Raw genomic sequence first — 24,231 nt, 5'->3', positions numbered from 1 at the left:
ATATATGAATTTTTAAGCTACTGATTATGTAACAGTAACAAAGTAAGTCACTCATATTCTGGGTTGAAATAGCTAAATTGTTGTTTATTTTGGAGTGCACTTACGATGAGCTACATTACCCCAGTCCAGTCCTTTTTATTTTTTATTTTGAGGCAGGGTCTCCCTAAGTTGCTGAGGGTCTGGATTAAGTTTCTGAGTCTCCCTCAAACTTGTGATTCTCTTGTTTCAGCTCCTGAGTTGCTAGGATTATAGGTATGTGCTACCATAAATAGCAGAAGTGCACATTTTAGACTGATTTTTGTACAATATTAAAACTGCTCCTGCCAAGTGTGGTGGTGGATTCCTATAATCCCAGCAATTTGGGAGGCTTAGGCAGGATGATGGTAAGTTAAAAACCAGCCTCAGCGACTTCTCAAGGCCCTAAGCAAGTTAATGAGACTCTGTTTCAAAATCAAAAGGGCTGAGGATGTGGCTCAGTGGTTAAGTGCTCCTGGTTTCAATCCCTAGTGCCTAAAAAACAAAAACAGAAACCCCCAAAACTGCTCCCTGCCATTCTCAATTTTGCATTGTATCAGAAGATTCCTAGGCTGAAGTTTATTATTACCACTTTAAAAGATTTATGTTTATGATTCCAAAGGTTTGCGGTTATAATATTTCTTCAAAATTTTAAGAAACATATACAAACTTCACTGTCCCTTCCTTTTATGTGCTCATTTTCCATATTTTATTGCAACTTCCTTCACAAACAAATACCCAAACACCACACTCTTAACTATTTACAAGAAATTCAAATCATCAGCAATTCATGATCAAAGCAGAAACAATCTAACCAAAATAGAAGCAATACCAACGATGTGATTTGAAGATAATAATGAAGTGGCTACTCTCCTAAATCTTAGAGTGTCTCCTGCCAAGCAGAATACTTCTCTCATTGATTTTCATAGGAGGCCCTTCACTACCAGAAAATCCTACATCATTGGGCTGATGAAGTAATGAATTTATTTTAGCATTTTACATTCATCATTAATTTTGTCTCTCATTGCAGTTACTATTGTACCTTTTACTAACAGATACTGAAACCTTTCAATAGTTTATCATATGTACCTGTTTGTTCACATATATTCACATACATGTATCGTTAATAGGATAAATTAAGAACTGAAAATGAATCCAATCAACTATTTTAGAATAAAGTTAGATATCATCCCTTGCCACTATGTCGAACACTTTTTTGGGGTACCTATTCTGTCCCTGCTTCTGGGGAATCACTTCTTTCCCTCAACACCTGTTGACTGGTCTGGTGCCTTGGCACAAGTCTGTAATCCCAGCAATTTGGGAGGCTGAGGCAGGTAGATTAAGAGTTGGAGGCTGGTGCTAGAGTTGTAGCTCAGCGGTAGAGCGCTTGCTTAGCACATGTGAGGTGCTGGGTTTGATCCTCAGCGCCACATAAAAATAAATAATTGAGATATTGTGACCATCTACAACTAAAAATATATATATATATATATATATATATATATATATATATATATTTTTTTTTTTTTAAAAAGATTTGGAGTCCATCCAGAACCTGTCTGGGGATGTCTCTCAAAGGTAAGGTGCCTTCAGGTTCAATCCTCTGTTCCAAAACAACAACAAAGACCCACCTGCTAGCTGCATTGGGAGCAGCCTTAGTTATACAAGGTGACCCAGACTTCCTCAGTTCTACTCCTCAGCTTTGGATGATCGTTCACTGCCCAGCACCTTGACTGAAGTTGTAAAGATAATAATCCCTTCTGAATTTGGATTTGAGATTTAAAAATTTTTTTAAATTGGTTTTAATTAATTGTACATGAGAGTAGAATGCACTTTGATACATCATATATAATGGAGTGTAATTTCTCATTCTTCTGGTTATACATGATGTGGAATCCCACCTATCCTGTAGTTATATATGTACATAGGATAATTATGTCTGATTCATTCTACTGTCCTTCCTACCCCCAAACCCCCTCCCCTCCCTTCACTCTGCTGTACCTAATCTAAAGTAATTCTATTCTTCCCTAGCCCCCACTCCCTTAATGTGAATTAGCATCTGCATATCAGACTGATGGCTATCAGTGCTTATCTTTTAGCCACTTTGGAGGTTTGTGACAAGAGGAGAGAGTGGTCTTCTCTAGGTCCCTAGTTCTATTGGTAGTTTGCTTTGAAGGCCCTGCCTGGAAACTCCAGAGAGAGGTGCACCTGTACCTTTATCTCCAATTCTTTACTTTTTAAATTTTTATTTTATTTTATTTATTTTTTAGTTGTCAATGGACCTTTTTAAAATTTATTTATATGCAGTGCTGAGAATCAAACCCAGTGCCTCACACAAGCGAGCAAGCGTTCTGCCACTGGGCCACAATCCCAGCCTCCATTTCTTTACTTTTAACTTTATCACATTTGATTCTTCTTATTTGTTACCCACATAGTCCTAACTAAACATTTCTTTAGCAAAGCTCTTCCTACCCCACCACTTCTTCTTCTTTTTTTTTTTAATATATTTTTTCTTTAGTTGTAGGTGGACACAATACCTTTATTTAATTTTTATGTGGTGCTGAGGATCGAACTCAGGGCCTCACGCATGCTAAGTGAGCGCTTTTCCTCTGAGCCACAATCCCAACCCCCCACCACTTCTTTTGATAATTAGGGTCAATGTAAAAAAATATCCTTATATGGGTGAGCTACAGGTGCTTAGCCTTGAATACAGGACGCAAATGATGTTTACACTAAGGGCCTAGAGGTGGCTTCTTAATTAATACCTTTGTAACGCCCTAGGGTGGGGATGTGATTTTTAGTGGCATTAAAACATCTCAAAATTTTATATATGTGTGTAAATATATTTTTATGTATGTATGTATGTATACACACATATACATACATATATAAAATATATACATACATATACATATATTTACACACATATATAAAATATGTACATACATGTACATATATAAACATATATGTGTTTCTAACAGATACAACCTTGTAAATGGGAGTTTTAGGGTCTTTTAGGACTTTTAGGGATTATGGATTGTATCTCATCACCAAAACATGGAGACACAGATATGTGTAAAATATCCATCGATTCCATTGGTTCAACTAACAGATTACACTTGGGTCCTCATCTGGACGGTGAGGTGACTCATCAGACTGAGAGCTGCTCCAGGGACAGAGGCTGAAGCCTGCGTTTCTCTGACTCTGGCAGCCCGAGGGGGTTATCCTCTGGTTCTCCAGGATGTGAGCTAGACACTGTGAAAACTGCTGCCGGCCCTACTCCAGCTGTGCTGTCTCCCTCCGCTGCCACCCTGCTCTCCCAACATTTTACACTCATTGCTTTTGGGGAAGTGAATTCTCCAGATGTCTGCAGATAAACTGGCCTTAGCAGGTATAGATGGTTTATCCCTGAAGCTGAGAAATTGGGTCTCTGTTCACTTTTAAATCACCTGGGGAGTAGATGGAGAAGAGTGGGGATGGGATCCCCAAGGGGTCTGTTTTTTAAAAAATATTTAAAAAAAAAAAAAAAATATATATATATATATATATATATATAGCGCCTCGGAGTAGCTTTGATTTTACTATTTTTTTTATCTTTTTTTTTTAAATTTTACTATTTATTTATTTATTTTTTAGTTCTCGGCGGACACAACATCTTTGTTTGTATGTGGTGCTGAGGATGGAACCCGGGCCGCACGCATGCCAGGCGAGCGCGCTACCGCTTGAGCCACATCCCCAGCCCTCACTATATTTTTTTAAATATTTTATTTTTTTAGTTGGACACAATACCTGTATTTCACTTATTTATTTTTATGTGGCGCTGAGGATGGAACCCAGGGCCTCGCACGTGCTAGGCGAGTGCTCTACCGCTGAGCCCCAGCCTCAGCCCTGATTTCACCATACTTAACCAAGACTTCAATAGTTCTTTATTTGTGCCAGGAGATGATCTGATCACTTTACACTTTTAGCTCATTTGTCATCATCATCATTGTTATTATTTTTACTTTTAGCTCAGTTACTCCCCTTAATAATCCAATGAGGTTGTGGCTGTTCTCAATTTGAAGGCTCCAGACGTTCAGAGTCTAACACAACCACCAAGGCCAGATTTTGAAGTAGGGATCAATTATGTGAGTGTGCACAGTGGTGGGGACAGAAGCCCCAAGCCCTTACATTTTGAGGGTGTGAGGAAGGCGGTTTAAATATGGTTTGCTTCTTCCAAAACTCATATTGAAATTTAATCCCCATCATGAGATGTTAAGAAACAGGACCTGGGCTGGGGTTGTAGCTCAGTAGTAGAGGACTTGCCTAGCACATGTGAGGGACTGGGTTCGAATCTCAGCACTGCATATAAATAAATAAATAAAAGTCCATTGACAACTAAGAAAATAAAAATAAAAAAAAAATAAAGAAAAAAAGATACAGGACCTCTCACAGGTAATTCTGGTTCTGCTTTCATGAATGGGTTAACCTGTGCATTCCACGAGTAGATTAATGGGTTGCTTTGAGAGTGAGTCTGCTATATAAGCCAGATTGGGGCAGGGGATGTAGTTCAGGGGTAAAGCACCTGCTTAGCATACATGAGGCCCTGTGTTGGATCCCCAGGATTGCTGGGGCTAGTGAGGGAAGAAGGGGAGCCAGTTTGGCTAGGTTCCTCTCTTGCTCCCTGTTTCTTCTATTGTAATGCTACCATGTGACTCTTCAGCAAGAAAGTCATTGCCAGATGTGTCCCCTCAATTTGGAGGCAAGAACTGTGAATCAGTGTAAATCTTTTTTTCTTTATGACTTGCTGATTATGGTTTGGATATGGTTGGATCTTAGCCCCACACAGTTTCATGTGCTGGAAGCTTGGTTCTTAATGTGGTGTTGTTGAGGTGGTGAGACATGTTTAAGAGGTGGATCCTAGTGAGAGGCTGTTAGCGGTGCCACCCTTAGAAGGGGTTAATATAGTTCTGGGATCCTAGGTAGTTTTCTCCAGAGTGAATCATTACAAAAGAACAAAACTGGCTTCTTCCCACTCTTTGGCTTCATCATGTGATCTCGCCATCTCCCACCACTCCCATCATGATGCAATTTGCCATGAGGCTTTTACCAGAGCTGGTGCTACACACTTCGGACTTTCAGCCAAATATTTAGCTCTTTGTGAGCTAAATAAACCTATTTTCTTTATAAAGGATCCAGCCTCAGGTATTTTGTAACAGCAATGGAAAATTGACTAACCTACTTACTCAGTTTGTGGTATTGTGTTACTAGAAACAGAAAATGGAGTGAAAACAGAGGTTTCTCTTGGAATTCTGAATTGATTGCTATAAGGCTGGAATTTTTTAGGGTCCTTGCTTGGCCTTCAGAGTTGGGAGTGCAGGGATAGGCAATGTTATTGAGGTGGTAAGAGATAACAGGAAAGCAAAAACCCTAAAAACACGTTGAGTTTTTAGGGGCCTGAGTTTTCTTTGTCATTTTCAAGCGTATTGTTTATAAAATGGTTTCATGAAAGACTTCCTCGAAGTTGACAAAGAAGCTCCTTGTTACTTGAACAACCTTAATAATTAGGTACAAAAGAAATTTTCCTTAAAGGGGCTGGGGTTGTGGGTCTGTGGTAGAGCCCTTGCCTAGCATGCACGAGGCACTGGGTTCGATTCCCAGGCACCACATTAAAAAAATAATAATAAACAAACAAAATAAAAGCATTAAAAAAAAAAAGAAATTTTCCTTAAAGCCGTCAAAGGTAAACCCGAGGTCAAACTTGCAGGTCACTTGCCTAGGACAGACCATACAAATATGTACAATATTACCTCTGCGGGCATAAGCATTTCTCTGAGAAGGGCTTCCTGCACTGTCATCAGCTTTTCACAGAGGCCAGGGAGCCCCCCAAACGTGAGGAATCCCTGCAGGACAGAATCCCTTTAGAGACCCGGAGAGAGCAAAGCCTAAGAAGGGTGGGAGAAAGTCTGCAGTATGCATTCTGGTTTGAGAGGTCAAGGGAAAGCCCGGGTTCTGGGAATTGCTCCTTTGCCCTCCCTGGACTCCTGGGGGTCTACACTGCACAAGCAATACCCCCGTCCCGCCTGCAAATGGTGTTCAATACGGGTTTCTCTGAAGCCCGCTTCCTGGCAAGCGGACTCAAAGCCAGGGCGTGGCCGGCTCTAATCGGCTCCCAGCGCCAGCTCGGAGCCTGCAGCTGGTAACTACCTCTGGCCGCACGAGCCCGCACCTTCCTTGCCTCAGTGCCTCTGGATTTGCTTTGGCTGAGGGCGCCGCGCCCAGATGCACGAACTCCTTTTCTCAGCGGAAGGAGCGGGCATTGCCGCGTGCTGCGTCCTACAAGACGTGCTTACGTCGCGGAGGGCCGGCAGTCGGCACCGGAGCGGCCGGCGTCCCAGTTCGTGTGCGTTGGGCGCTACCGCGAGGCGGGGAAACGAAAGAACAGCGGCTGTGCGGGTTTTAGGGCGGCGGCTGCCACAGCAGCAGCGCCCCGGGCGGAGAGGGCCTTGGCGGCCGAGCAAGCTGGGGATGGGGAGGACCAGGTGCCGCACCTCTTTCGGGTGCGTGTGCGACTCCGGAGTCGCACAGTGACGGCGACGGAGCCCCTGGCCCGGCATCGCCGAGGCCGCTTCGCCAAAGAGCTCGCGGCGGGCCGGGCCATGAGGAGCGTCCGGGGCCGGGCCAGGCCTCGCTGACCTCGGCTCCGCGCGGCGGCCTCCCCCATTTCCGCTCCGGCCTTACGGCATGAGTGTCCGCCCGGGCCCGGGGCCGCGGCTGCCCCAGTCCCGCTGCCCGCGGGCGCGCTTGGGGTTCGCGAGCCCGCGGTGCTGATCCCGGTTCGTCGCGCCGCCTGCCCGCCCGCTGTATGCCCCCCGGGCGCGGCCATGGAGGTGGTGGGCGACTTCGAGTACAGCAAGAGGGACCTCGTGGGACACGGGGCCTTCGCCGTGGTTTTCCGGGGGCGGCACCGCCAGGTGAGCGCTGCCTGCCCAGCTGGCCAGGACGAGGCCGGGACCCCTGGGCCGCAGCCCGACTAAGGGGTCCTGAAACTTGACCAAGCCGCAGGAGTCGAGGTCCCCCTATCATGGCTTGCCGCCTGGGGCCTGCCATTGTGCGCGCTGTCAGTGTCGCGGGGTTTGTTTTGGTAGTGCGAGGATTGTTTTGAGGCCGGAGCCTCCTTCTAGGCAGCGCTCCACCTACCGACGGGCGCCGGGTCATTGATGTCCCCTCCTAGTCAGTAGTGCGCTGAGGGTTTCGACCCCGTAAGCCGCCCAGGCAAGCTTTTCCACCTGAAGTTAACCCAAATGATTAGCACTGTTCCTTGCATCTCTGGAGGCTCAATCATGGACCTTTGGTCCCTCGCAGCTCCAGCCCTGGGTTGCCGGGACTTGTCACCTTTGAGGATGATAATTGCAGACCCAGCGGAAAATGGGCGGGTTTCCCGCCTGAGGCTTTCTCAAACTGGGAAGTATTACTTTTCCCAGCATTTGTTCCTCTACACCCCGAGGAGCTCCGTACTATCTTCCCCTCCTGGTTAGAAGGGCCCCGAGTGGAAAAGATAGTTGGACGCTTCATTTATAATGAAAATAAAGAAGAACGCATGTTCTAGCCTTTAAGAGATTCTTTAAAAGCCTTTGCTGTTTCGCAAGAAAGGTCACATGAGGTTTTAGAATCTAAAGAATTTGGGAAGGCACATTGGGAGTGGTGGAAATTATAAAGGCTTGGACTGTTGTGATAGTTGCCAAGGGGCATGTTAGAAGTGGGCTGTCTTACTTTTCATTTGTTATGAAAGTAAGGAAAAACTCAAGAAAAAAAAATTAAAACACCTATAATCTAGTCAAGCTAACAAATACTGTTTTCAGTTAACCATATCACTTTCCAAATTTGTAAACACATTTATCCATAATTCTTAGGTGGTTGTAAACTGTATTTTTTCATTTGATGCCAGTTCCTGTTTTGGACTTCATATTTGCAGTTTTTAGTAGCTGTGTTGTAGGACATTGGCTTGTTAAAATATAATTTATGAGACCATTTTCTTGTTGAGATCGAGGTTCTTTTTCATTTTCCCAAGTGCCATACATTTATTTGTTAAAAGGATCTTTGTGCTTATAGATTTTTTTCTGTTGAGTTGTTTCTATGTAATACTATCCAGGAGTGACATTGTTTTTCTTTTCAGAAAACTGATTGGGAGGTAGCTATTAAAAGTATTAATAAAAAGAACTTGTCAAAATCACAAATACTGCTTGGAAAGGAAATTAAAATCTTAAAGGTATGTTACTTTTATGCAGTGTAATATTCTAGGTTAAAGACTATTCTAAATTTAATGAATATGTAATGACATTCTTTGCCATTTTGGTAATTGAGCCCAAGTTTGAGAATTCAGCTGCTGCTCATTTTTGCATGATCAGTTTTTTGCTCTGAAGCTGTTTTTTTTTTTTTTGTTGTTGTTGTTTTTTTGGTTCCAGAGATTGAACCCAGGGGTATTTGAACACTAAAACATGGTCCCAGGCCTTTTAATTTTTATTTATTTTTATTTTTATTGAGACAAGGTCTTGTTAAGATGCTTAGAACCTGGATAAATTGTTGAGGCTGATTTTTGAGTTTGAAATGCTCCTGCTTCAGCCTCCAGAGCCACTGAGATTACTGGTGTGCCCCAGAGCTCCTGACTTTCTGAGGCGGTTTTTAGGAACTGAAATGTATTTTTCTGTTATGTATAACTAATTAGAACTAATAATAATTTTTAAAAAATAGATACTTGTGGTTCTTGGCCAAACTTACAGGGATTCTGTGAAGACTGATTTTAGTTTCTCAAATTTCTTTTTTCTAGTTATTGTGTTACTGTTTGAGAAAAGGGCCAGGCAGTCTCATCTGATACATTGTTTTCTTCTAATGTTGACCTCTTACACATATAATTAAATTTTGGGGAATAGTGGGGACTCTTGGGGTCTTTTTTCTTTCCTTATAAATTGAAGAAAGTTATTTTCCTTAGAGGTGGTTTTTTTTAGATGATTTACAGCCAGTATAATCCAAGGGAGAGGCTTTGAGGAAAAAAGGGTTCCATGGTTAAATAAATTTGGAAAATCCTGTTTACTAAATATTTGGGCAGTCACAAAACACTTGGCTCATTAAAGTGAAAAATCTTACCAGTTTCAGTGTACTTAACCCAGTGTTTCCCAAACTAAAATGAGCATGGAACCTTCACCCAACACTCACCAGCTTTCCTCATAATTATCCTGCTGAGAGTTCTTTGGAAAGAGTTTCAGTTCTTTGGGCTAAGAATTATAGTTTGTTTTCTTGCAAGCTTATAATATGCTTTTTAAAAGCACTTTGGAATTTTATCTCCATTGCCATTACAAAGAATATCAAACTTAGAAAACTAGAAAAAAGTAGTAGAAAGTCTTTGGCTCTATTTAAGTAACATTTGCTTTGTAAAGGAGAGTACTCATTTTACTAGAAATCCAAAAATATTGTGGTAAAGAAAATATTTAGATCCCAAATAAAGTTTGGTCAGACATATTATTTCCTTGTAATAAATTGAATTATTCCAGGCTATTAATAAAGGTGTGATATGCTAGAACATATGTATATGTATACTTTAATTTATATTTACACACTGAAATATATTAAAATTACTAGTATCTTTATTTATTTCTCAATTTCCTTAACAGGAACTTCAGCACGAAAATATTGTAGCACTCTATGATGTTCAGGTAACTTATTTTGGATTATTGTTTTTTCTATTTCATATATATTTAAGTAAATTTTAATTAAAAATTGTCAGTTCTTTTTGAAAAGATACAGTATGAATGGCATGTTTATTAGTTAAGAAATTTTTAAGGTAGCATATAGCAGTAGGCTAAAAAGCGTTGTGTGAGTAAATTTATTAACAATTAAAAATATACCATAGGGGTAGTATTGTTTTAGGTCAAGTACAGGAGTACTGACATCAGATATAGCATTTCCATGATAAATGTGAAAAGGACTTTTGTGGGCTATTTAAAAACTTAATAGAATGTTTTTTCTTTTTTTTGGTACCAGGGATTGAAATCAGGGGTGCTAAACCAGTGAACCACATCCTCAATACTTTCTTATTTTTTATTTTAAGACAGGGTTTTGCTAAGTTATGAAAACAACATTTGTAAATCATAAAAGAAATGTTAAAGAATAAAATGAATAAAAACAAGAACACTGTGCATGTTTCTCAGGTACAGCTATAGTTGTCAACATGGCATAAAATAGAATTGCATTGTATTTGTATGTGGGAAAGCTGTGTTCTAGTCATCTTCTAAGGTGAAATTTTTCTGTTGTCAGAATTATTCTTGGAAGTCCTTTTAAGAGGCCAGCTTTGGAGAAAAGTACTGTGTTCTGGGTAGTATGCCAGTTCAATTAGTTGGTCCATATTATGTTTAATTTTTTTTCTTTTATATAACTTAAATCACACGTGGCTACTGTGGTGTTCACTGTGTGAGAGCTATGAAGACAGACATAAGGAGAGAACTGCAGATTCAGGTTTTCTCTCCACTCTAGGGCAGATCCGTATGCATGATTTACATTTCGTTTGTTTTGCTTGGTTTTACAGTTGAATTCCAGTAAAGCAAATGGATATATTATGTGATTCTGTTATTTTTACTTCTAGTTAAAAACTTTTCTGTATTCATTTACATTATTCAAATTCATTCATTTTTGCAAATTTTTGAGTGGCTACCATATGCCAAGCATTGTACTAAGTGCTAGGAATAAAAAAAATAAAGTTCTTGCTCTCAGTGTGCTTAATTTTAGTGGGGTGAAACGAAATGGACTGTTCTACATATGCTTTCAAAACATGCACTACTTTTTAAAAAAGTATTTTTAGTCGTAGATGGGTACAATACTTTTATGTGGTGTTGAGGATCGAACCCCATGCCTCACCATGTGAGGCAAGTTCTCTACCACTGAGCTACAACCCAACCCTGTGTACTAATTTTTTTTATACATTTATTTTATTTGTTTTTATGTGATGCTGAGGATCGAACCCAGGGCTTTGCATGTGCTAGGTGAACACTCTACCCCTGAGCCACAACCCCAGCCCTGTGTACTAATTTTTTATGATGTCATGTTGTGCTACAAAGAAACTAAATCCACTTAATATTTCTTTTTGCCATTACAGAAAAATAGTGTATCCCTTCTGAACATATGTTTATTTCTTTTTTTATATATATTTTTAGTTATAGATGGACATAATACCTTTGTTTATTTTTATGTGGTCCTGGGATTGAACCCAGTGCCTCACGCATGCTAGATGAGCGCTCTACCACTAGGCCACAACCCTGGCCCCCATATGTTTATTTCTTTAAGTTTAAGAATTGGAAGTACCAGATTAATAACCTGCGCAGGTTTAAAGTTTTTTTTTAAAAATTTCATTTATTTATTCATTATGTGGTGCCGAGGATCGAACCTAGTGCCTCACATGTGCTAGGCAAGCGCTCTGCCACTGAGTTACAACTCCAGCCCCTTTCTGATGTTTTTTGAAAGCAACAATTTAACTTTAATCCACAGTTATATTTCATAGTTATAGTTCAGAATGTTTTAGATAAAACCTATTAGATAAAAGAAATACAGCATGTTTGTTACTTAATGCTAAATTAAAGTTTTTGATTATAGAGTATTATTGTGGGCTGGGGATGTGGCTCAAGCGGTAGCATGCAGCCCGGGTTCAATCCTCAGCACCACATACAAACAAAGATGTTGTGTCCGCCGAAAACTAGAGAATAAATATTAAAAAATTCTCTCTCTCTCTCAAAAAAAAGTATATTTAAAAAAAAATAGAGTATTATTGTGCTTCACATTTGCAGTTTAAATTCCCCTACAGAATATATGAGTGTTCTGGGTATATTTTATTACCTATTTAAAAAGGTGTAATTTATTCCTTCATTAAGGAAATTCAAAGCAATATAGAAAAGGAGAAAAAACCCTTTAAATTCAAAACAAAACTCATCTCACAGTCCCTAGTTGAAATGTCTATTCTCTTCAGAGCTGTTTGGGTAGTTTGTCTTAGATTCTATGGATAGAGGGCACCAAGTGGTACAAGCCAGTGCCTAGTACAAAAATTGTTAAATAATATTAACTCTCAATTTCCCTTTTCTAGAGAGGTACGGAAAACCCCAATATTGCTGAGTCTGTTTTGCTTTCATAGTGGAGTATACTTAGATTTTTTTCTGTCAGAATGAGAAGTATTTTTAAGTACCAGTTGTGGTTGTAGAATGAGATAACATTAGGGAGACATGTACTCAAAAACTCTGAATTTCAAGGTGACTGTTTTAAAATGTTTTATTATTTTGTACACTGTATACTATTGGAACTAATGTGTAAAATAAACTTAAGAAATATCAGTGAAATAAATGTCGTTTTGAGCATTTAGCTATCAAGTAAACGGTCTCAATCTAGTATTTTAGATTTTCTTCCTTGATTCTGATTGTTTATCAAGGGGTACACTAAGTTTAGAAACTAGTACTTTTATCAACTTGAAGTGAACATCATGTTCACTGACCATCAGTTTTGGAGATCTGTCTAAAGTGTATGTTTATGCTTTTTAAAATTTATTTATAAATATTGGTGTTAGAACCCAGGGCCTCAGTCATGCTGTTGCTGTACCACTGAGCTACATCAATATAAATAAATATTTATAAAATAAATAAATATATTATATATAAATTATATATAAAAATTTAGAAATTACGTGTGTGTGTGTGTGTGTGTGTATGTGTGTGTGTGTATTTGTGTGTGTATACATACACAGGGGTACCTAACCACTAAGTCATATCCCCAGCTTTTCTGATTTTATATTTTCAAACAGGGATTGCTAAATTGCTCAGGGCTTCACTAAATTGCTGAGGCTGACCTTTAACTTCTGATCCTCCTGCCTCAGCCTCCTGAGTCACTGAGATAACAGGTGTGTGCCACCATTCCTAGCCCATCTGTTTTTTAAAAGAGAGAACTTTTCTTTTTTTGGTGTTGGGTTTGAATTAGCACCAAAACTGCTAAGTACATGTCTACCACTGAACTACATCCCTGGCCCCCAAATTGAGAACTTTTGACATAAATATCAGTTCAGATGACACTTAAAACACATTTTCTCTCTCTGATTACAAGAGTATTTTTTGCTCCTAGTTACAATTATCAAACACTGTCAGAATGACAGATAGAAATGACAATTCCCAGAGAGCAATTTGGTGTATTTCTCTTAGATTTTTCTAAATATATTAATCCATTGTCATCGATATTTTTATGCTTTTCATTATGAGAGATTTATTAATAATTTTATACATGAATACAACTTTTATTAAGCTTAATGTATCTTAAATTTTCGTAATTATAACACTGAAGGAATAAATGACAATTTATTTACGTAAAACTCGATTATTGCCCTTTGGTTTGTCTTTTCCTTTTGGATACAATGCTGCAGAGAAAGTTGTACATATCTTTAATTAGTTTTATGGTGTTCCTGAAATTGCTTGGTCAAAGATATATCATTTTGTTTTCTAAAAGGTTAAAGCAATTTATTTTTACCAATAGTGACTTTTTTGGGGGGCAATTTTTAGTAGGAAAATATTTTAAATATTTTATCTTTATTTCATTAATTTTTAGTATATGGACCATGTTGTATCTCTTCTAAATTTTCCATTGCTGGTTTATGATGCTTCTGTTGTGTTTTTTAAAAAAATATGTTTATTTTTTAGTTGTTGATAGACCTTTATTTATTTATATGTGGTGCTGAGAATTGAACCCAGTGCCTCACACATGCCAGGCAGGTGTGCTACCATTGAGCCCCAGCCCTTGTGTTATGATTTTCGTACTGATTTCTTTGTGATTAATATTACTTGAGCCATTTAATGAGATGTACAGGAATATAGTAGTGAACAAAACAGAAATGTTTTTTGTCTTTGTGGAGCTTTAACTATATAAGGGGAAGATGATAATAAGCAAATAGTTGGTAATTCTAAGTGTACCAACTGCTATAAGGAACTCTGGGAGGGGCTTGGAGGAAACAGTATGGGGGCAGAAGAGTGGATCTAGGAAAGGTTCCCTAAAGATGTTTAAACAGATTTGCCAGGGGTTGGTGGTAGAAGAGCAAGTGAACTTGCGTGGGAGAATGAAGCTTTTTATAAAGGCCACAGGCAAGAAAGATCACTAAGTTTGAGGACCAGGGAGAAGGCCAGTGTGACCAGACCACAGAAAGAGAGAGAGTAGTGCTCAATGATGCTGGAGAGGTTACAGGGACCGGATGTGCTCTTTATTCTAAGGATAGTGCAAAAACCATGTTAAAGGAGGAGATTGAAGTCATGTCTGTTTTTTTAAGATAAATCTTGCGCATTCTAAGCATGAGGCAAGTATTGTCAGGAATACTGTACTTACCTGTTTTTTTGATTGCTGACAAAACTCATAGATGAGAAAAAATAAAGTTGGAACTGCATTTTCATCATTTTCCAAAAGAATCAAAGGCTTAACTATGAAGCATAAATAATAACAAACTTAGAATGATATTTAGATGACAATATATACTCCAAGGGTTAGAAAGACATTTTTAAAAATATTTTTTTGTTGTCAATGGACCTTTATTTTATTTATTTATATGTGGTGCTGAGAGCTGAACATGCTAGGGAAGCCGCTCTACCTCTAAGCCAGAGCCTCAGCCCCTTATTTTATTTTTAAAATATTTTTAGTTGTAGATGGACATAATACCTTTATTTAGTTTTTTTTTTTTTTTTTTTTTTTTTTTTTTTTTTTTTTTTAATGTGCTGGGGATTGAACCCAGTGCCTCATGCATGTTAGGCAAGTGCTCTACCACTGAGCCACATCCCTAGCCCTAGAAAGACATTTTTTTTTTAATGTTTATTTTTTAGTTTTAGGTGGACACAATATCTTTATTTTACATTTATGTGGTGCTGAGGATCGAACCCAGTGCCTTGTGCATGCCAGGCAAGCACTCTACCACTGAGCCACAACCCCAGCCCCTAGAAAGACATTTTAAATCAAGAGAAGACAGTCAGAGCAGAAGGATTGCAAATGAATTTTTTTGGGGCGGGGGGTACTGGGGATAGAACCACTGACCCACATCCCAATCCTTTTTTTATATTTTATTTAGAGACAGGGTCTTGCTGAGTTGCTCCGGGCCTCGCTAAGATGATGAGGCTGGCTTTGAAGTCACAGTCCACCTGCCTCAGCTTCCCAAGCTGTTGAGATTATAGGCATGGGCCACTGTGCATTGCACATTTGAGGCCAGCCTTGGAAACTTAGTGAGAACCTGTTTCAAAAAAAGCGGGGTTGGGAGGGGGCTGGGGTCATAGCTTAGTAGGGACTTTTTATATGGCAAAAAATACCATGCAGCCATAAAAAGGAACAAATAGTACATGCTATATAACTTATACGAATCTCAGCATGTTAAGAAGAGACAGAACTAAGCAAGTGTGTCTGAAATGAGGAAAATCAGAACAGAAGTGCCCCTTGGTAGCTGGAACAGATGTCAAAGGGAGACAAGGGAACTTTCTGGAGAGATGGAAATATAACATGTTTTTATTGGAAGGATAGTCACAGTATATATACACACATTTGTTATAATTCACTGAACTCTACACTTAAGTTTGTGTTAGTGTATATAAATTATACTTTAGGAAAGTATAAAAAAGCATAATTGGCAAATAAAAGTTTGAGAATGAGCTGGTGCTTTTTACTCTATTAGTGGCAGAGTACTTGCTTAGCATGTGTTCACTGGGTTCAATACTTAAGCACCATATAAAAATAAACAAAAGCATCTGCCCATCTACAACTACAAAAAATTTATCAAAAAATAATTTGAGAAAATATTTACAACATGACAGCCATAGGCTGATATCTGAAGTGTACAAATTCTCTCAAATTGATAAAGATAATCCAAAGAGAAAATAAGCAAAGGATGTAAATTATTGGTTCTCATAAGAAAAATAAAATGACTAATAACTATACGTATTTATACTCACAAACAAGGACTCGGGGGAAGTGTAAATCAAAGTTACAGTGAGATGTCATTTCTCACCGAACCAATTGGTGAAATGAAAATGTGCAGTCGGGCCTGGGATTGTGGCTCAGTGGTAGAGCACTCGCCTAGCATGTGTGGGGTTCGGGATTCGATCCTCAGCACCACTTAAAAATAAAATAAAAGTATTGTGTTCAACTACAACTAAAAAAACCCAAAAATATTTTTTAAAAGTGCAGTGTTCTCACTGGTAGAGTTGAGAACAGAATAGTGTAAGATGGTCTCTTGTGCCAGTTACAGAAATGTAAACTGTGAAAACATTTTTTGAAATACTGCCTGGTGATACCTGTTTCTATTCCTTTGCTTCCATCCTGAGTATTCTTCTCAATGGTTTTATCAAAATGATTTTGTTAATGCAAATCAGGGTTCACTCCTCCTCTAGCACTGGCTCCTCATTTCTGTCAGAGTAAAAGCCAAAGTTCCATTAACACAGCCAGACCAATTTGTACTTTTATCGACTTGAAAGAACATCATTTTTACTGGCCATCAGTTTGGAGATCTCTCTAAAGTTTATGTATATGCTTTTTTTTTTTTTTTTTTTTTAGAGAGAGAGGGAGAATTTTTTTTTAATATTTATTTTTTAGTTTTTGGTGGACACAACATCTTTATTTTTATGTGGTGCTGAGGATCGAACCCAGCGCCCCGTGCATGCCAGGTGAGCGCGCTACCGCTTGAGCCACATCCCTAGCCCTATATATGCTTTTTTTTAAAATATTTTTTTTAGTTGTAGTTAGACACAATACCTTTATTTTATTTATTTACTTTTGTGTGGAGCTGAGGATCAAACCCAGCGCCTTGCACGTGCTAGGTGAATGCTCTACTGCTGAGCTACAACCCCTGTATATGCTTTTATAAAGATTTTTTTTTCTTTTTTTCTCTCTTACTCCCTGCCCCCTTCCCCCTTTATTCCTCCCCTCTATTTCTTTTGAATCCAGGGCCTTTGCATGCAAGGCAAGCAGTCTAACACTGAGCTACACCCATGTTTTTGAGATGGGGTTTTGCTAGGTTGCCCAGGCTGGTTTTGAATTTGTAATCTTCCTGCTTCAGCCTCCCAAGAAGCTGGGATTACAATTGTACATCACTGACCTGGGCTTTCTTTTTTCCTTTGTTTTTTTTTTTTATTTTAGTTATACACGGACACAATATTTTTATTTTGCTTATTTATTTTTATGTGGTGCTGAGGATCAAACCCAGTGCCTCACATGTGCAAGGCAAGCTCTCTGCCACTGAGCCACAACCCCAGCCCTTTTTTTCCTTTGTTAATGCATGTATGCAAGTATATATACACTAAACATTCTTTGGAAGCATGCAACTTTATTATTATTATTTTTTCATCCCCCATGTTGAGGATGACACCAGGGCCCTGAGCCTGCTAAGGCAAGCACTCTACCACTGAGGTACATCCCCAGTTAAACATTTTTTTTTCTTTTTAATTGGTCCTGACTTTACATTTTTCCAAATTGACCTCCTTCTTGATTTTATAGCATTTTTACTTTCTCTCCACCTCAGCGCCCCCTTAAGAAGTACATAGGAGCAGTAAAAACAGCTTGTTGCTGTGGTTTCTCCTTCAGTTTCCCCTTCACCATTCTTCTGTGCTGAAATAAGTATAGCTAGGGACAGTCTCTAGGAGAATAATTTCTGGATCATAGGGCATGTGGGGGCCCAACTTTAGTAGATACTGCCAGTGAATTGCTTTGTACTCCTACTAGCAGATGTTTGACAGTTTGGTTGCTCCACATCCTTGCCAACACTTGGCAATTTTAGACATTAATTATGATTTTCATTTGCATTTTCCTGTTGACTACTGATTTGAGCACATTTTGTATGTTTATTAGCCATATAATTATCTTTTTGATGCTGGGTGTGGTGGCTGACACCTGTAATTTCAGCAGTTTGGGAGGCTGAGGCAGGAGGATCACAAGTTTAAGGCCAGCCTCAACAATTTAGTGAGGCCTTGAGCTACTTAGTGAGATCCTATCTTAAAATAAAAGATATAAAAGGGCTTGGGGATATAGCTCAATGGCAAAGTACCTCTAGGTTCAATCACCAGTACCAATAAATAAATATCTTTTTTTTGAAATTAATATGGAAATATCTTGCCTGTTTTTCCACTGGGTTGCCTTTTTGTTATTAATTTGTTGGAGATTAGCCAGTCATGGTGGCATATACTTGTAATATTTAAGTGATTTGGGAGGCTAAGATAGCAAGCTTGAGTCCAGCCTGAGCAATTTAGACCCTAAAGTATATTATTTTAATATATATTTTTAGTTGTTTAGGGACTTTATTTATTTATTTATATGCGGTGCTGAGAATCGAACCCAGTGCTTCACACATGTGAGGCCAGCACTCTATCACTGAGCCACAACTCTGGCCCCTGTATTTCTTTATATTATTGTGGACTTGAGTCTTACCAGACATATGTATTTGAGGTGACTTATCCCACACTGTAACTTTCCTTTTTACTCTATTAGTGGTTTATTTTAATGAACAGAAATTCTTGATTTCAGTGTAGTCAATGCTATTGTTTATTTTCCTTTTGTATTTAGTTGTTTGTGTCATAGTTAAGAAGACTTTATCTACCCTACAGTCATGAAGATATTCTGTATTTTTTTTCTATTCTTTATTGTTTTGCCTTTCACATTTAGCTCTGCCATCCACCTGGAAGTGATTTTTATGTTTGGCATGAAATAGAGGTCAGGATTTAGTCACATTTACAAATGGGCAGCCATTTGACCTATAACCATTTATTGACCTAAATACCCTTTTCCTTTTGTCTGGTAGTGTTTCCTTTGTCATAAATGAGTAGCCACTTATGTGTGGGCTCATTTCTAAACTCTCTAACTTCAGGATTTTACCATTGTTTTTTTCTTACTATAGTTAAGCCTTGAAACATAGTGATAAGTCTTTCAATTTTTGTTTTTATTCTTCTAGATTACATTTGGTTACTTTTGACATTTTCCATTTCCACATAAATTTTAGAATCAACTTTTCAGTTTCCGTAGAACCAAAACATCCTAGGATTTTGATTGAGATTACATTGAATCTTGGGAATTTCTTTGTAGAAAGGTTTTAAATTACAGTTCAATTTCTTTAATAGCTAAGAGCTTTTTCAAATGTTCTCTTATCATTTTGTGTTTTTCATCAAATTGTTTTTCACATTGGCTTACAATTGTTCATAATATCTCTTTTTGGTTTTTAGTATATGGTTTTATGCTTTTTTTTTTTTTTTGGTGGTGCTGGGGATTGAACCCAATATGCCAGGCAAGCACTCTACCAACTGAGCCATATCCCCAGCCCAGTAACTAGGTTTTAACTCTTACAGGTTTTAATTCTTAGTTATTAAGGAGTTTGAGTAGGGGAATGATGGAGTGAAAGTTCTATGACTTTAATTTTGTGGGTTGGAGGTGCTGGAGAGAAGCAGAGAATGAGGATTTCTAGGTATCAGGAAAGGAGAATTTATGTGAAGTGTGTAGCCATGGCAAATTCTTGGTGTTCTGATTCACTTCTCAGTCTTTCTGATTATACAAGTCCCTGTCTTTGAAGTTCTTTGGTGTCCCAATACCAGTTGTTTCAATTTGTCTATAAGTGACTTGACTGATTCTGTTAAGAAAAAGAACATTTTCTTTTTTCTTTATTAACTCTTTCCTGTCTCTTATAGTGATTAATGTTCCATATTACTTATGTACTTCATTTTTAAAAATGCACTATTTTGTAAAGGGGGGCCTAAAAGGAGGGGGTATTTAAGAGAAAAGAATGAGATCTTCACGGCTTTGAAGGTGGGCAAAAGGAGGTGTGCATGAGAGATCAGGATATTTCATTTATTATTTATTAAATAGTGAATAAGTGGAGAAAACTGAATAGTTAGGTATACTTCTTAAATTGTGAATACCTACCAAAATGGGAATTTGACCTCTTCTGTTGAGTGATCGGAAGTTATTTATGGCTGTTGAGCCTTTCTTAAGAATTCCTCTCTCTCTTTTCTCTGCAATATTTGGATATGGTGCTGTTACATGAGTAAGCAACACTGATTTGAGATAATATTGTACTTTATACTTGAGAAGAAGAAAATATTATTGAAAGTTGTCAATGTTGAATGATTTTTCATTATTTTAAGGATTACATGATATTTGGTTTGGGTTTGATCAGGTTTTGTGAGGAAAACTATTTGGTTCGCAGTAAAGATGATTTAACTCTTATAAATATATTTTGTTTTCATTTCTGATGTGAGGAAACATTTATTTCTTACAAATTTGATCTTCTCAGCTTTTGTGTGCTGGCTGTTCTCGCCTCCTTTCTGATTTGTCAGTGGAGCCCTGCTGTTAGGAAGTCAAGCTAGTTTTGTAGGCTTTTCATTCTGGGGTTCTGCTATGGTAGAAACTGGCTTCTCCTTCCTTAACAGAAAATGGCATCTCCATTCTTGTGAACTTCTGCATAACTCTTGGATCAAAGTATTGATTGGGCAGAATGTATTTTGATTATTTATTAGTCTTCTTGAGAAATGTTTAGCAAATCATCCTGAGGTTTTTTTAAAAATTTTTTTTTAGATGTTGATGAACCTTTATTTTATTCATTTATTTATATGCGGTACTGAGAATTGAACCTAGTGCCTCACACATATTAGGCAAGTGCTCTACCACTGAACTACAACTCAGTCCCAGTCCTGAGTTTTTTATAGACATACTTTTACATTGAGGTCTTTTGAATTGCAGCATTTGGACCTGTGGTAATTGCATGGCAGTTTTTGTGTTGCTCCTTGTTGCGGGGAAGAATGTTATCTATATCAGCTGTCAGGAAGCACTAGTTTATATTACTGATTTGGATGAATCGAGACTTTTGTAAATTTGAATTATTATAAAGGTGAAATAAAGAGGGCCTAAAAATGGACATCTAGTTTTTGTTGCTTTTCTTTTTTTTTTTTGGAGGTGCTGGGGATGAAACCCAGTAATACTGAGCTACACCTCAGCTTCCAGAGTTTTTATTATTAGGTTCAGCAGACAAAATTACCTTTGTAGAATTGCTTTAAACCTTTTCAGATTCTTCCATTAATTTCTGTAGTTAACTAGTGGGCTAGTGTGAGATAATTGTTGATAATTGTTTATTAGATAGTGAATTAATGGAGAAAACTAAATAGTTAGGTATACCTGTTAAATTGTGAATATCTACCAAAATGGGAATTTGACCTCTTCTGTTGATCTTTGAACCAATGAGTACTACTGCTCTAAACTGCCCCCCTTCTGCCCTGCCCTCTTCCTTTTCCCACTGAATACTTTATCTTTTGATTTTAGGATCTTGGTGAAACCAGGTGCTACCTGGAAGCACTATATTTTGAATCACATTTGAGCATAGGCTTAAACCCAAGGGAGACCCAATTTAAAATCTAGTTAACGTTATAAAAATTGTCATTGAAGAGCTAGCTAATCAGTCTTTGAATTATTTACTCAAGAAACAGACCTGGAGCTATATATATATTTGAAGGACTTTGTAAAATTTCTCAAATTAGTTCCTTACAACCTTGGAACATATCTTGGTGTAACATCTGATGAACCTTTTTTGCCAACAATTTGCCTGATTATGTGATTGCCCCAAGTAAACATAAAAACCAGGAGAAAAGAACAGTGCATCCTGAGTCATGTTTTCTAGAAATCAGACTAAAAAAAAATATGTTTGGAGTTACTAGGAAGGATTATAAGTCATTTTTCTGCCCATCTCATACTTAAAAAAAAATTTTTTTTTATAGTAGATGGACACAGTACCTTTATTTTATTTTTATGTGGTGCTGAGGCTTGAATCAATGCCTCACACGTGTGAGGTGAGTGCTCTACCAACTGAGCTATAACCCCAGCCCCAACTCATACTTTACAAAGTGCAACTATTTCCCTAAGGACCCAATAATCTTTCCCTTTTCATAATTAGTAAATTTACCATGCTTTTTGTCTGAGATATTGTTTTAGGTTAGTCATCACCAAAAGATGAATTGCTCTTTAGTTTTTTTCATAAACAGAATTGAATTTCTTGATAAATTGTGTCCTCGTTATTAAACCTTGCTTTGACTTTGATGAGGAGGTGCTTAAATCATTGTATTGGGACTTTTCATTTCACTTTCTGATAGATTTTGTGTGTTCACTTTATTAATTTAATAATGATCAAGTGTGTTTTTAAAGTATCATTATTTTAAAATTTGGCATTTAGTTTTTTTAAGTGTGATATGTTTACTTTTTAGGAATTGCCGAACTCTGTCTTTCTGGTGATGGAGGTAGGTATTATACAAGTTTCCATTGAATTCATTTCAAATTCATTTTGATTAATTTGTACTTTTAAATTGACACTAGTTTATTATTAGAAATTTTAAATTAGCTGGGCATGGTGGTGCACGCCTATAATCCCAGTGGCTTGGGAGGCTGAGGCAGGAGGATCATGGGTTCAAAGCCAACCTTGGCAAAAGTGAGGCACTAAGCAACTCAGTGAGACCCTGTCTCTAAATAAAATACAAAATAGGGCTGGGGATATGGCTCAGTGGTCGAGTGCCCCTGAGTTTAACCCCCAGTATGCCCCCCTCAAAAAAAGAAATTTTAAATTAATAAAATTGATTTGGTGATTTAGATTCTATTTTATAAGAATATAAAAATTTAAAATTTTGATTATAGTGTTTTTTGATGACTTTATATGCAAATTTGACTTAGAATAGATTGAGTTTATCTTGAATTGCTATCTTAATTTTAATTACTTTTTCTTTTGTGTATCAGTATTGCAATGGTGGAGACCTGGCAGATTATTTGCAAGGTAATTTTGTGTGTGTGAGAATGTTCAATAAAGATAATATTTTAGTCTGTTTAATCCTCAGAGATGGTTCTGAAATATGCTTTTTCCTGCACTTGTGTAGAAACAATCAATAAATATTTGTGTATTTGTTTAATTCATAGTCACTTTGCTGATCAGTTGTTGTTTATTGTGAGTTTTTTTCATATTTATTTACATATAGTTACCTTTTTTTGCTGTCTCTGATGGCAGTGAGAAAGGGGATCCTTTCCCCAGGAGGAAAGGAACCAAATAGAATCTCTCTCCTTCAAAAGACTTTATTGGAGGGGCTGGGTGGGGATTTAGCTCAGTGGTATAGTGCTTGCCTAGCATGAATGAAGGCTGGGGTTAATTGCCAGCACCAAAACAAAAAACAAGAAACAAAAAATTTCAGCTTGCCACAGTGACATGCCTGTATTCCCAGAAACTTGGAAGGATGAAACAGGAAGATCACGAGTTCGAGGCCAGCCTGATGAACTTAACGAGACCCTGTCTCAATAAACAATAAAAATGGCTGGGGATGTGGCTTATTGGTAGTGCTAGCACCCTTAGATCCAATCCCTTGTTCTGCAATTGAACAAAAAGACTTGAAGAGGTTGCTACTAGCAACCCAAAATTAAAAAATAAAATAAAAAATTTGTAGGGGAAGAATGTATCCAAGAATCTATTTATGAGAAAATTTCTTATAATAAACCCAACAAAATTCAATAGCATTATAATGGATTAAATGTGACAAGGTGTTTGAAATTTTGTACCCAAAATGCATACATATAAGGTTTGAAGCACTCAGATCAAATTGTGTACCTCCAAAGTATTTTATTTTAATGATGCTATATAGGAGGCTAATATCTATTTGTTCATCACTTAAAAATTGCAAGGGAAATATGCAAAATGAAAGTAAGAGGTTAATACCTTCAACCTATAAACAGATTGTAGCAATTGGTGGTAAAAGCATTGAAGCCAGTGAATACATACACAAACTGGACAATTTATAAAAGAGAAACAATTATTTAAAATGTTTGATTTGGGCTGGGGTTGTAGCTCAGTGGTAGAGCGCTTGCCTTGCACGCATGAGACCCTGAGTACGATCTCCAGCACCACATAAAAATAAATAAAAATAAAGATATTGTGTTTTTCTACAACTAAAAAAATATATATGTTAAAAAAAATGTTGGTTTTACCTAATAGCCAGGGAGTGCAATTAACAATGACTCAAACAAACAAACAAACAAAACACAACAAAAAAAAAACCCTTTAAAATATAGAATATTGCCCACATTCACAGTCTGTGTAAAGAATAACAAAGTACACTGGTATACACTCCAAATTAAAAAAGAATTATAAATACAGTTGAAACTTCTTGTAAGTCCTCCTGCAGTTCCATTCCCATCTTT

At 37.7% G+C, this 24,231-nt stretch overlaps 1 protein-coding gene across 2 annotated transcripts in view; it reads left to right on the top strand.

Moving 5' to 3' along the window:
* The first annotated feature begins 6,829 nt into the window (after positions 1-6,829).
* ULK2 (unc-51 like autophagy activating kinase 2) overlaps positions 6,830-24,231 on the top strand; it is a 102,492-nt gene continuing 85,090 nt past the window's right edge. For both annotated transcript variants that reach the window (XM_081270356.1, XM_081270357.1), the window contains exons 1-5: positions 6,830-6,968; positions 8,171-8,263; positions 9,663-9,704; positions 22,263-22,295; positions 22,786-22,822. In XM_081270356.1, the coding sequence (XP_081126482.1) occupies positions 6,879-6,968; positions 8,171-8,263; positions 9,663-9,704; positions 22,263-22,295; positions 22,786-22,822 (295 nt within the window). In that variant the 5' untranslated portion in view covers positions 6,830-6,878. The remainder of the gene's footprint in view (positions 6,969-8,170; positions 8,264-9,662; positions 9,705-22,262; positions 22,296-22,785; positions 22,823-24,231) is intronic.

Source organism: Spermophilus citellus (genome assembly GCF_964194105.1).
Source record: "Spermophilus citellus genome assembly, chromosome: 17".
NCBI classification, from domain to species: domain Eukaryota; kingdom Metazoa; phylum Chordata; class Mammalia; order Rodentia; family Sciuridae; genus Spermophilus; species Spermophilus citellus.
The sequence above is the reverse complement of the archived record's forward strand: the minus strand, read 5'-3'. Positions and strand labels throughout refer to the sequence as shown.